This window comes from Anomaloglossus baeobatrachus, chromosome 8 (assembly GCF_048569485.1).
Source record: "Anomaloglossus baeobatrachus isolate aAnoBae1 chromosome 8, aAnoBae1.hap1, whole genome shotgun sequence".
Lineage (NCBI taxonomy): Eukaryota > Metazoa > Chordata > Amphibia > Anura > Aromobatidae > Anomaloglossus > Anomaloglossus baeobatrachus.
The window spans coordinates 12,312,819-12,326,984 of record NC_134360.1 but is presented as its reverse complement, the minus strand read 5'-3'; the positions used below and the strand labels follow the sequence as shown (position 1 = coordinate 12,326,984).

At 49.4% G+C, this 14,166-nt stretch overlaps 1 protein-coding gene across 1 annotated transcript in view; it reads right to left on the bottom strand.

Moving 5' to 3' along the window:
- Window positions 1-14,166, bottom strand: part of CACNA2D3 (calcium voltage-gated channel auxiliary subunit alpha2delta 3) — a 1,156,773-nt gene that overhangs the window by 335,162 nt on the left and 807,445 nt on the right. The window contains exons 21-24 of the mRNA XM_075321303.1: window positions 10,347-10,414; window positions 10,003-10,048; window positions 9,829-9,926; window positions 6,927-7,020 (exon numbers count right to left, since the gene is read on the bottom strand). Of these exons, the coding sequence (XP_075177418.1) occupies window positions 6,927-7,020; window positions 9,829-9,926; window positions 10,003-10,048; window positions 10,347-10,414 (306 nt within the window). The remainder of the gene's footprint in view (window positions 1-6,926; window positions 7,021-9,828; window positions 9,927-10,002; window positions 10,049-10,346; window positions 10,415-14,166) is intronic.

The window sequence follows — 14,166 nt, the reverse complement described above, 5'->3', positions numbered from 1 at the left end:
AGCATCTCCAGGAGCTGGGGAATACAGTTTCTACGACACACGGTGAGTACCCTTATGTGGGGGTCTGGAGCGGGGTTGGGTCCACCGGGGCCGAGTCCAGGGATCCTACTCAAGGTCATAAGATCTTTTTGAACCCAAAATTGTTACAGCACCCCGAGCCTAAACCGACCCCCTCCTGTCCGGATCTTTACAAAGATGGGCTTTTTTGTGGGGTCCCTCCCCTGGGTTCCCACCTTGAAGCACAAGTAAAAGAGCTAATTTGGGCCAACAGCTACGTCGATATTTGGTCTTTAATATCGACTGACCAGCATTCGATAGACCGAGAGCGGCGGCTGGGCGAGAAAATTTACGATCGCAAGCCAAAGGTCGCCAAGACCATAAATAATTGGTTACAGGCTTTTTCCGTTTTAGGATGCGTAATGGGGCAACGGCACCCGGAAAGGTGCTCAGAACTGTTCACTTATATGGACAGTATTTACAGCTCATATAAGTCCCACGGAGGGTCTGCGTGGTGGAAATACGATGAGGATTTCCGCCGACGCTTAGACCTTCAGCCTCACCTGGGTTGGGGAGTCAAGGCCACTGACTCTTGGCTCCGCTTGATGATGGCTCAGAGGGCTATCCAGCCCTTTTCCGGGGCGGCCGCCGTGCCCGGATCTCACATGGGTGCGGTGGCCGTTCGCCGACCAGGAACATGTTGGTTATTTAACGACGGGTTCTGCAAGTACCACACCCTGTGCAAATACAAGCACGAATGCTCGGCGTGCGGTGGACCCCACACTGCCGCAAAATGCAACAGATCTGCCCAAAAAGCCCAAGGTACAAAGCCCGGAACCCAGGAACACCGGGACACCAGTGAGCGTCACCAGGATGGGGCCGTGGTTAAACAAGTACCCCAATAAGAAGGCAGCAGCCCAAATCAGATTCGGTTTTTCTTTTGGGTTTTTCATACCCTTCCTTTTTTCTAAGTTCCCCTCGCTATCCCCCAACCTAAAATCGGCCAGGGAAAATCCTGAAGTCATTCGGTCAAAAGTGTTTAAGGAGGTTGTTTTAGGGCGTTTCCGAGGCCCGTTTAAGGCCCCCCCCTTCAGCAATCTCCGGGTGTCACCTTTGGGGGTTGTCCCCAAAAAGGAGCATGGGCAGTTCCGCCTCATTCACCATCTGTCCTATCCCAAGGGCAGGTCTGTGAATGACGGCATACCCGAGGAGGACTCGGCGGTCCATTATGTGTCTTTCGATAAGGCGGTAGAATTGGTCAGGCGGGCCGGCAGGGGTGCCCTATTGGCCAAATCCGATATAGAATCGGCTTTCCGCCTCCTGCCCGTACATCCAGACTGCCACCACCTGCTGGGGGCTATGCTGGATGGTGAGTATTACTTCGACACCTGCCTCCCCATGGGCTGTTCCATTTCTTGTCAGTATTTTGAAATGTTCAGTTCCTTCCTGGAATGGGCTGCTCGCCGGGAGACAGGTTCCGAGGGTATAACCCACTATCTGGATGATTTCTTGTTTGTCGGCCCCGCCTCCTCTCCCTTATGTCAACTGGTTCTGGACCGCTTCCAGTCTTTGATGGGGTTGTTCGGGGTCCCACTTTCAAAAGAAAAAACCATTGGCCCTGTTACTGTCCTGTCTTTTCTGGGAATAATCATCGACACAGATGAAATGGAGTTCAGGCTCCCCCCAGAAAAAGTCAGTGGCTTGTCCAACCTTATTTCGGCGGTCATCTTGGTCGGTAAAGTCACCCTAGTACAAATGCAGTCACTATTGGGCTCCCTCAACTTCGCCTGCAAAGTGATGCCTATGGGCAGGATATTTTCCAGGCGTCTTTCCTTGGCCACCCGGGGCGCACGGCTGCCGCACCATAGAATCAGAATAACAGCCCCGCTGAAGAACGACCTAGTGGTTTGGCAGAAATTTTTGAGTACTTACAATGGCCACACTTACTTTCAAGATGCGGAATGTACAAACTCTGAAGTTGAGCTTTTTTCGGACGCCGCAGGCTCCTCCGGATTTGGGGTTATTTTTGGCACACAGTGGTGTGCTGAAAAATGGCCTGAACACTGGGCACAGTGGGCATGGACCGGCAACCTCACCCTGCTTGAGCTTTTCCCCATAGCGGTCGCGGTTGAACTCTGGGGGGATGCATTGAGTAATAAGCGTATTGTTTTCTGGTGTGACAATGCCAGTGTGGTGCATGCCATCAACCACTTGTCCGCCTCTTCCCCTCCGGTCATCAGCCTTATTAGATTCTTGGTGTTAAAGTGCCTATCTGTGAATGCCTGGTTCAAAGCAAAGCATGTTCCTGGCTGCCGTAACAACATGGCTGACGCCCTGTCGCGTTTTCAATTTCAGAGATTCAGGGAGCTGCATCCGTCATCGGAGGTTCAAGGTTTGGAATGTCCAGCCTGGATGTGGGATGTCCCGCTCAGCTGCTCCCGATGATCCATTCCTCAGTGGCCCCATCGACTTGGAGAGCCTACGGTAAGGCGTGGAGTGATTGGTGTGAGTCTGTGGGTGAAATCCCTGTTTTTCCTTCGAGCGAAACCTTATTACAGCTTACACTGAGGTATTTGGTGTCCTTGAGCAACCGACAGGCATCGGGGGCGGTAACACGCAACCGGCTGTCGGGCATAGCATTTCACTTTAAACTTAGGAACTGGCCAGACGTTACAAAGTCCTTCTTGGTGCACCAAGTCTTGAAGGGCTGGAGGAGGAGCGACGTAAGGGTTGACCACAGAAGGCCCATTTCGTTCAAGCTATTGTCCGATCTAATCAACGGGGCTAAGTCCCTGTGCAACACTTCATTCGAGTCCACCCTGTTTGCCGCGGCTTTTGGAACAGCTTTTTTCGGGGCCCTTCGGGTCGGTGAACTAGTCCCCAAGGCGCGGGATGCCACAGGTGGGCTGCGACGGGATGACGTTTTGGTATGCGGGGACGGGCTGCGAGTACGCTTGCGTAAAACTAAGACTGATCAGGAGGGCAGGGGCACATGGTTTCCCCTGTTTTCCATTATCGGCCCAGTGTGCCCTAGAACTTTGGTCAGGGCTTTCCTGGCGGTCAGAGCCGAGGGTCCCCAATTTTTCACACACGAGAATGGTTCTCCCCTTCTGGCGGGTCAGTTTTTAAATTTTATGAGACGCATTTTGGTCTCCCTTGGCCTGCCAGCGGCTGAATTTGGCACTCATTCTTTCCGTATTGGGGCCGCCACTGAGGCTTCACGCGCCGGCATGCAAGATTCGGAAATCCAGCGGGTTGGCAGATGGCACTCCAAGTGCTTCATGAGATACATACGTCCCGAGTTAGTCTTAGAAACGGGCTCCGCAGTTCGAGCCTCTGAATAGGAACATTTACCTGTTTTATTGGTTTGCTGTGCTTGACATTGTTTTCTTTTCAGATTCAAGCCGTCCTAGCGTATGGATCCTAGGTCATTCATTTGTGTACTGGGCAGCTCGGAGAGCGGACTCTCGACCTGGTGGCCGGTCCTTGGGTCTACTCGACATCGATGTTAATTGGAGAGGTATCAGGGGCCTGGCGTGGCCCCAAGTGCTACCGGAGGTGGTCAAGATTGCAAGGATGGTCTCCTCCCCAGTTGTTTTGGTGTTACACGCCGGGGGTAACGACCTGGTCTCTTTCCCGTTGGCTGAGTTACTGACCCTCATGCGGTCAGATATGGACAAGTTTCCCTGCTTCTTCCCACAAATGAGGCTTGTTTGGTCTGAAGTTATTCCACGGCTCGTCTGGCATGGCGCTAGGGAAGGTCTCGCCATAGAGAGAACCCGGCGAACGCTGAATCAGCGTATCTCCAAATTCATTCGCTTTAAAAATGGGGTGGTAGTCCGCCATCACCAGCTGGAGGGTGATAATGCGGCTTATCTGCGGGCGGATGGAGTGCTTTTGAATGATAGCGGGCAGGATGTGTTCATGGCAGGAATCCGTGAGGGTGTAGTACAAGCGCTTCAGTCGCTGTTGGGTGGGGTCGCAGCTCGTTGAAACTTGGCTGCTCCTTGGCGGAAGGGGTTGGAAATAAGGAAAAATGGAGGCGAAATACCCGCACCGGACGGCCGGATGGCGGTACTTTACCTAAACCCCTGGTATATGGGCTGATGTTTAATGCCCTTGTGGAGAGCTGTGACCATAATTTTATCCCAAAAGATGAGAGCATTGTTTTCCCTTGACTCTCCTAATACAAAGTTAAATAAAAAATGTTTGTTCAAATGAAAAATTGTGTCGTGGTGTCTCTTGAAGGGGAGGATTATGTGCTGGGGGTCCTGGCAGTCTGTGGGGCACTGCAGCCCGAATGTGGATGCTGCCCCCTGACTGCTGGCCCCTTCCCCGTGGTAATTAGGTTCGCCCCCTTTAAGAGACCCCCGACATTGCCACTCCCCCGGAGGCGTCATTGGATCCTTTCCCCGCAGCTTACTGCGCAGGAGCGGCGGTTCCCAGCCACTCTTACCCAGGACCCGGACCAGTTTCCCGCCCACCCTCCCCTCGGTTTTCGGTTTTGGTTTTGGTTTAAGGAAATGTGGATTTTGGTTATTGGTATTTTCAAGTCACAGCAGGCGGAAGGGGTTGGAAATAAGGAAAAATGGAGGCGAAATACCCGCACCGGACGGCCGGATGGCGGTACTTTACCTAAACCCCTGGTATATGGGCTGATGTTTAATGCCCTTGTGGAGAGCTGTGACCATAATTTTATCCCAAAAGATGAGAGCATTGTTTTCCCTTGACTCTCCTAATACAAAGTTAAATAAAAAATGTTTGTTCAAATGAAAAATTGTGTCGTGGTGTCTCTTGAAGGGGAGGATTATGTGCTGGGGGTCCTGGCAGTCTGGTGGAACCAGTACGTTCATGACATTTCTTGTTCCTAAATATTATAGCTTAAAGGGGTTGTCCACTACTTTTACATTGCTGGCCTGTCCTTAGGATAGATCATCAATGTCTGATCGTCCGGGTTCCGACACCCTGCACCCCCGCCAATCAGCTGTTCTCGGTGCCGGTGGTGGCAGCAGGCATACCAGAGCTCCTCAGTGTTCTAATAGCGGCTACAACCGGGCACATCCACCTCCTATTAAAATCAATAGGAGGCGGGTGTGCAGTACCCGGCTGAAGCCGCTATCAGAAGACGGGGCAGCTCCGGAACTGAGAATTTCCGACCGCTTACTGAGAATGGCTGATCGTCGGGGTTCCAGGTTTCAGACTCCGGCCGCTCAGACGTTGATGACCTATCCCAAGGATAAGCCATCAATGTCAAAGTAGTGGACAACCCCTTTAACCTGTGAGTGATATTATTGAAAAGTGGAAAGATTTAGGAATCTCTCATCTCAGCCCTGATCTAGAGGCCACATAAAATTAGTGGGCGAGGTCACCAAGCACAGAAAGTAGAAAAGTCACCAACGCTTTGCTAAGTCCATACATTCTGAGTCCAAACCTCAGCACTAACACTGCGCCCCCGCCAGAAATGTCATGATATGGGGTTTCCATGGTCAATGAGCGAGTCCGAACCTCAGCACTAACACTGCGCCCCCGCCAGAAATATCATGATATGGGGTTTCAATGGTCAATGAGCGAGTCCAAACCTCAGCACTAACACTGCGCCCCCGCCAGAAATGTCATGATACGGGGTTTCCATGGTCAATGAGCGAGTCCAAACCTCAGCACTAACACTGCGCCCCCGCCAGAAATGTCATGATACGGGGTTTCCATGGTCAATGAGCGAGTCCAAACCTCAGCACTAACTGCGACCCCGCCAGAAATGTCATGATATGGGGTTTCCATGGTCAATGAGCGAGTCCGAACCTCAGCACTAACACTGCGCCCCCGCCAGAAATGTCATGATACGGGGTTTCCATGGTCAATGAGCGAGTCCGAACCTCAGCACTAACACTGCGCCCCCGCCAGAAATGTCATGATATGGGGTTTCCATGGTCAATGAGCGAGTCCAAACCTCAGCACTAACACTGCGACCCCGCCAGAAATGTCATGATATGGGGTTTCCATGGTCAATGAGCGAGTCCGAACCTCAGCACTAACACTGCGCCCCCGCCAGAAATGTCATGATACGGAGTTTCCATGGTCAATGAGCGAGTCCAAACCTCAGCACTAACACTGCGCCCCCGCCAGAAATGTCATGATACGGGGTTTCCATGGTCAATGAGCGAGTCCAAACCTCAGCACTAACACTGCGACCCCGCCAGAAATGTCATGATATGGGGTTTCCATGATCAATGAGCGAGTCCGAACCTCAGCACTAACACTGCGCCCCCGCCAGAAATGTCATGATACGGGGTTTCCATGGTCAATGAGCGAGTCCGAACCTCAGCACTAACACTGCGCCCCCGCCAGAAATGTCATGATATGGGGTTTCCATGGTCAATGAGCGAGTCCAAACCTCAGCACTAACACTGCGACCCCGCCAGAAATGTCATGATATGGGGTTTCCATGGTCAATGAGCGAGTCCGAGCCTCAGCACTAACACTGCGCCCCCGCCAGAAATGTCATGATACGGGGTTTCCATGGTCAATGAGTGAGTCCAAACCTCAGCACTAACACTGCGCCCCCGCCAGAAATGTCATGATATGGGGTTTCCATGGTCAATGAGCGAGTCCGAACCTCAGCACTAACACTGCGCCCCCGCCAGAAATGTCATGATATGGGGTTTCCATGGTCAATGAGCGAGTCCGAACCTCAGCACTATCACTGTGCCCTTGCCAGAAGTTTAATGGGTTTCCATGGACAATGAGCTGTATGCAAGCCGTACACCACCAAGCTCAATCTGTACCATGGTACGATAGGTGCCAAACAAAAAATTTGGCCCCATAGGTAATAGTTTTGTCTCAAGTTTTGGATTCCAGTTTCCGTTGACTAATAATGGAGTCATTTTTCAGAAGAAGGTTGCATTGTGCTGCACGTAATGACATGTACTCACTCGGATTTGTTGAGTGCTAGGCTGGTCCAGTAGGCCTCCAGCGGAGCGCTGACCACCGCATCGAACAACACCTCCTGGATCAGCTCCTTGTCACCTGCACCAGAGAGACCCAAACTCAGCAACTTATCGGCATCTTATTAACTCGGTAAATACAATAATAAGCAGGACACAGCGTCACATCTGTCCACTACCTGCCACTGTTATGTGTCAGCTCCGATCACTGTGGATAAGCTGATACAAGCTGTGAAGTGCTGGGCTGTATCTCAATAACAAAAAAGTACATTGTTTTACCAATTTTGGGAAAAAACACAATTTTCCTTAAGAAAATATTGTAATGATGATTCTTAAGGGAAATGTGGCATCTAGACATATTTTATTCTAATTAATAATATATACACACATTATTTCTAATCAGTTTTAGTTTTCTGATTTCTTTTCTGTGTGTGATTTTGGCTGCAGTTACTGTTAATAGGATACAGAAATGGGCCGTACATGTGATGGTCATGTCCCATTTCTATCTGGGACTTTTCATTTAAATGTTGTTCTTCCCAGCAGTGTAGGTCAACTGCAGGTGCTTTCTAGCCATGCCCCTTTGTGTTGTTCAAATAGTAGGGTTTCTCAGCAATCCTTACTGATTATAAAAAAAAATGTATTCTGGCTGCCTTAGTGGAAGGAGCTGCTGTGGATATGTCTTAAAGTTGCATGTTCTCCATTTTGGTTGTTATTCCCCTATTTGCCTCACCTACCCTCATGTCTTTTTATTGCAGTGGTTGATCTAGTGAACCTCACCTACCTCTCACTAGCCAGGGTTTCTACAGGGTTTTCTCAGGGTCCCTGGTTACTGATTGGCAACAGGTGCGGAGACTGTTTAGAGACTGGCTAGGAGAGTAAGGAAAGCTGCTGGTGATGATAGGAGGTGTCCCATATACCCATATCACTAGCTCCAGGGCCCACTGTTGTTATTGTGTCTTAGTGTCCCCCTTGTGGTGTGTTTTCATGGTGCATTAGACATCAGTTGGTCTGAACGCACCTGCCAGGCTGAAAGATGGACTGTAGCAACATGTGGTCTGGAAATGTTCATTGATTTCTGTGCTCATTGAAAGCTGTGAAATCACCATACAGGGAGGAGGAGAAGGTGAGCTGTGACATCAATATTTGCAAATGCTGAATGCTGTGTGATCTACTGGATATATAGAGGTGCTACTTTACATTGTAATCCTGTCTGTGATGATAATGAAAATGCTGGAAAGTGATATGAGTCTAAGTGGCTCAAGTGAAAACTGCTAAATTTAATGACTTTTATAAATATAAACATGAAGAATTAAAATAAACATCCACCCCCGGTCATTAATGTGACTGTACATGTCCCATGTATAGTCATGATACCTGGTGCCCTCTGTACTGCAGCTGCTGCATCCCTCTTTTATTCAGCAGCCTGTTCTCTCATCTGGAAAATAGATAGCTGATGGTGGATGATAGGGGTTATTATCCGCGCTGCCGTGGAATAAAGAACGGAAAGCAAGTCCTAAAAGGTGATTTTATTCAACTCGTTTTGGAGTGGAAACTCCTTCTGCAGCATGGTCGCCATTCCTCTTCTGAAAAATGGCAGTCACAGGTAAGGGAACCACTTTGTAAAACCTAAATGACGCATTACCTGCCTTTCTATTGGTGTAAGATGGACTAGCAGCAATGATAATGGTGCGGTGCGGATCAATGGCAGAGAAAGGTCAGTGGAGCTGGTGGTTCCGAATTTCCCCAACGTTTCCTATGTTTCAGTGGTGCCATTTTTAGAGGGGAGGAGTATGGACTGTCGAACTGAAAGAGGGAGGCAGTGGGTGCATAACTGAGTGCACAGGGGGTGCATAAATGAGCGCCCAGCGGGTGCATAACTGAGCGCCCAGCGGGTGCATAACTGAGCGCCCAGCGGGTGCATAACTGAGCGCCCAGTGGGTGCATAACTGAATGCACAGCGGGTGCATAACTGAGCGCCCAGCGGGTGCATAACTGAGCGCCCAGCGGATGCATAACTGAGTGCACAGCGGGTGCATAACTGAGCGCACAGTGGGTGCATAACTGAGTGCACAGCGGGTGCATAACTGAGCGCCAAGCGGGTGCATAACCGAGTGCACAGTGGGTGCATAACTGAGCGCCCAGCGGGTGCATAACTGAGCGCACAGTGGGTGCATACCTGAGCACACAGTGGGTACATAACTGAGCGCACTGTAGGTGCATAACAGAATACACAGTGGATGCATAACAGATCGCACAGTGGGTGCATAACTGAGTGCACAGTGGGTGCATAACTGAGCGCACGGTGGGTGCATAACTGAGCGCACGGTGGGTGCATAACTGAGCGCACAGTGGGTGCATAACTGAGCGCACGGTGGGTGCATAACAGATCGCACAGTGGGTGCATACCTGAGTGCACAGTGGGTGCATAACTGAGCGCACGGTGGGTGCATAACTGAGCGCACGGTGGGTGCATAACTGAGCGCACGGTGGGTGCATAACTGAGCGCACCAGATATCGTGATTATAAATGGACAATGTATAGTCACATTTAGGTTTGGGGATAAAAACATTGTAAATATATTTTTAGCACAAAACCTAGAAGTAAATAATCGGTCATTTTCTGACATTCTCTTTAACCCCTTATCAGTGTCAAGCAATGAAAGCGTTTCTTCTCCATCCAGATCCTTATTGTGAATCTCAGGTCAAAGATAAAGTTCTAAGACAAATAACTGCAGGTTTGATTTTCTGCAAAACTCCATGATGCAGATGTTTACCATCGGAAACGCACGGCAGCGAGACATGATGCAGATGTTTACCATCGGAAACGCATGGCAGCGAGACATGATGCGAGTGACTGTGGAGCAGAGGAGGGACCTGCGCTTATCACTTACATTGCAATAATGGCTCTTTTCCTGTGAGGTATTTTTTAATAGCTTTTAACTGAGAGAGGTGGCGATGCTCCGGGTGCAGGTCCGTGTTGCAGTACGTCCTACAAAGAAGGAGCTGTTAGTATGTTCTGTGCAGGGAAGACCTTCTGGAAGGGTTAGTATTGGATCTGTACTCACCACTCATCGGCCAAGGAGACATCGGGATGTTCTAGATCATGTAACCCTGGAACATCGCAAATAGAACACAAAAGTATCAGAATTTTTTGACTTGTCCAAGGTAAAATGAAGCTTCAACAGATGATGAGGTCTCAAATATACAATGAGACACGATCTAAAGCCTCAGATGTCTATGAAATACGGTGCAAGAACTGGAGGTAGGAGCGGCCGCCGCCTCCTGACCAGAGCCGGACCGGTCAGGTTCAGAGACCCATGGCCGCTCCATACAAACAAAGTCAGCTCTCTTCCAAAAATACTCTAAGCACTTTGTATAAACAGAGCAATGAGAATAGATCTGTCTTTACCTTCTTCTACGGTGACGTTTCCTCTGAAGAAGTATTTGCCGTGTCCTCTTGATAGAACCACTCCTAAGCTGAAAAAGAAAAGATCAACCTGGGCAAAGGATGACGATACGCGCGATCGTTCCGTACATCAGTCCAATGATCCAATGCTTCTTTAGTTTAAATCATTCACGGAATTCGATCCTTTCCTAAATGTTGATTTCCATCTCGGTTTCTCACGGCTTAGGCCGCTCTCACATCAGCGGTATTTGCCGCAAAGTCGGATCCGGCACAAATGCGTTTCAGTTCCATTCATTTCCAATGGAATCGCGGCAACATGCGGTTGTGTATGAGGCACGCAACCGCATGTTACCGCATCTTGCCGCGATTCCATTGGAAATAAATGGAACTGAAACGCATTTGTGCCGGATTCGACTTTGCGGCAAAATACCGCTGATGTGAGAGCGGCCTTAAACGGGAATATTACCATCCAGGCTGTGACCACTGGAGATGGAGCTATGGACATAGTCAAATTTCCGTACTATGTTTTTTCGGTAACCCCCATTCATTTTTACCAAAGTGACAACAACAACATATCTCAGCCGCCCTCGGCTGCTCCTGTAGCTCCATCTCCAATAGTCGGAGCCTGGATTTGATTTTTCCATGTCAGACATGAACGGTTAAGATTGGATCCAAAATTTAAAAAAGGGTCTTCAAATTTTATGTAAAAAAAAGTTTAAATTATAACTCCGGGGTATTTTTTTTTAAAAAAAGGGGAATCAGTCATTTATGTTCTCTTTGGTTAGTAAAATACTTACCGGTCGTCATCTTTTGCTGTTCCCAGTCCTCTTTGATCACCCCATTGTTTGCTGGGCTGAATGGAAGTCACTTCTCAATACAAGTCTATCAGACTTAGATCGAGGCTCCCATAGACTTCATTGTTACAGATGATCGAATACTTCGATTATTCGGCTTCGCGAATATTTTCCGAATACCTCGCCGCTATTCGATGCGCAATGTAAGTCTATGGGAGGCCCGAATAACAACTATTCGGAACTATTTGGGCTTCCCATAGACTTACATTGCGCATCGAATAGTCGAATAGCGGTGAGGTATTCGGAAAATATTCGCAAAGCCGAATAATCGAAGTATTCGATCATCTCTATTCATTGTCAGAGTTAGGCTAGTTTCACACTTGCGTTGAACGGTATCCGTTGCATTGCGTTGTGTGACGGATGCAACGGATGTGTTGCATATAGTGGCACAACGGATGCAACGGATGCTGCAAAACAACGGAATCCGTTTTGATTTTTTTTTTTTTTTACAGTTTTACCGGCGGCAGACTATTGTGAACGATCAGCTGATCGCTCCCTGCAGCCGGCCGCCGTGTGATCAGCTGAGCGCTGTCACTTGCCGGCCGCCGGATGATCAGCTGATCGCTCCCTGCAGCCGGCCGCCGGGTGATCAGCTGATCGCTCCCCGCAGCCGGCCGCCGGGTGATCAGCTGATCGCTCCCTGCAGCCGGCCGCCGGGTGATCAGCTGAGCGCTGTCACTTGCCGGCCGCCAGGTGATCAGCTGATCGCTCCCTGCAGCCGGCCGCCGGGTGATCAGCTGAGCGCTGTCACTTGCCGGGTGATCAGCTGATCGCTCCCTGCAGCCGGCCGCCGGGTGATCAGCTGATCGCTCCCTGCAGCCGGCCGCCGGGTGATCAGCTGATCGCTCCCTGCAGCCGACCGCCGGGTGATCAGCTGAGCGCTGTCACCTGCCGGCGCCCGGACATGCCGGCACCCGGGCATGCCGGCGGCCGGTCGCTCAGCTGAGCGCTGTCACTTGCCGACGGCCGGGCGCTCAGCTGAACGTTCGGCCACCGCGAGCCAAAATAACGTTTGTGATTTAAAAAAAAAAAAAGAGCATGCGCAGTGAAATCCAGAGGATTCCGCTGCTCAAAACAACGTTACATGCTGCGTTCCTCCCGCTGGGCGGAAGCAACGGAGCGTCGCCCAGCAGAAGCAACGCAGGTCCTTTTGGCACAATCCGTCAACCATACAAGTCTATGGGAAACAGCGGAATCCGTTAACGGATTCCGCTGTTTTCCAAAAGGGCGGATTGTAACGGAAGGAAAACAACGCAAGTGTGAAAGTACCCTTAGTAGTGATTTCCGGCCAGTCAGTGCAGTGGTCAGAAGATGGCAGAAAGGGAACAAAGTGGCCTCAGAGGCAGGGGAGGACAGCGACCAGCAAGTATGTTATTACAGACACAGGGAACATATGTTACTAATGTCTAGAGAGGTTGAATTAAAAAAAAATAACTGAGTGGGACTTTAAAGCGAGCCTGTCAGCAGGATTTACACTAAAAAGTAAAGCCATGTTCAGACTGGGGCTGTGACGCTGAATAAACTGATACCTGCGGCGAAGGAATCCAATCTGTGGTTGTGGAATAAGCTTCCTCTAAAGTTTTCATCTGATGACGTCTTCCGTGCATTGGGGTCAGGGCAGGACTGGGGGTCGGGTCTTCTGCTTTTCTGCCCCTCTACCTGTTTCATTTACAGGTCACTGATTATTCAGTGACGCGCCTCTTCTTTACAATTCTGCACCACTGCTGCCATTGGGGTGAGCGGCATGTGCGCAGTGTGATTCTACAGACGGTCTTCAATAAAATGAAGCTGGGGTAACGCATGTGCATATTGAAATTTAAGCTCAATGTCTTTTTCAATGAGCTGAAATCTCGATACACGCATGCGCTGCCTCTGGAGCCATTTTATTGAAGACCGTGTTCATGTGTAGTGCAATTCCATAGACGGTTTTCAATAAAATGAAGCTGGAGGTAATGCATGTGCACATTGATATTTCAACTCAATGTCTTCTTCAATGAACTGAAATCTCAAAACGCGCATGCGCTGCCTCTGGAGCCATTTTATTGACGACCGTGTACATGTGTAGTTTGCACGGTCCATACACGGTTTTCAATAAAATGAAGCTGGAGGTAATGCATGCGCAGACTAAAATTTAAGCTCAACGTCTTGTTCAATGAGCTGAAATCTCATTATGTGCATGCGCTGCCTCTGGAGCCAATTTAATGAAGACTGTGTACATGTGTAGTGCAATCCCATAGATAATCGTCAATAAAATGGTGCTGGAGGTGCCACATCTGCAGATTGAAATGTAAGCTCAATGTATTCTTCAAATAGCTGAAATCTCAATATGCGCATGCGCTGTATCCTGAGCCATTTTATTGAAGACCATGTACATGTGTAGTGCGATTCCATAGACGGTCTTCAATAAAATGGTGAAATGTAACCTCAATGTTTTCTTCAAATAGCTGAAATCTCGATATGTGCATCCGCTGTCTCTGGACCTTGCACATGCGCAATGTAATAACACAGATGGTCTTCAATAAAATGGCGCCAGAGCCAGTGCATCAGCAGAATAAGATTTCAGCTTAAGGAAGAAGTCATGGAGCTGAAATCTCGATCTGCGCATGCGCCACCTCTGGTGCCATTTTATTGAAGACCGTCTGTGGAATCACACTTCGTGCAAACAGCCCGCCCCAGTTGAAAAATGAGCCAGGTCACGAATCTGTAAATGAAACAGTCGAGGCAGGGGGAGGAACGAAGAAGCAGAAGAAGAACCTACCACCAGTCCCACCCCTATGTGTGCTGTTCTATTTGTCTTAGTTAAAACTGTTATTTAATGTTTTTCATGCCTGTCTCTGCTGCCATCTACTGGTCAGACTTTTCGGCTCCTCTGTTTCCTTTGCCCAGCCCATGGGAGTGTCTGATGACCCTCTTGCATCACTTCCTGGCTTGTCATTCCAGTCAGAGCTTTTGTGAGAGCAACATCCCTT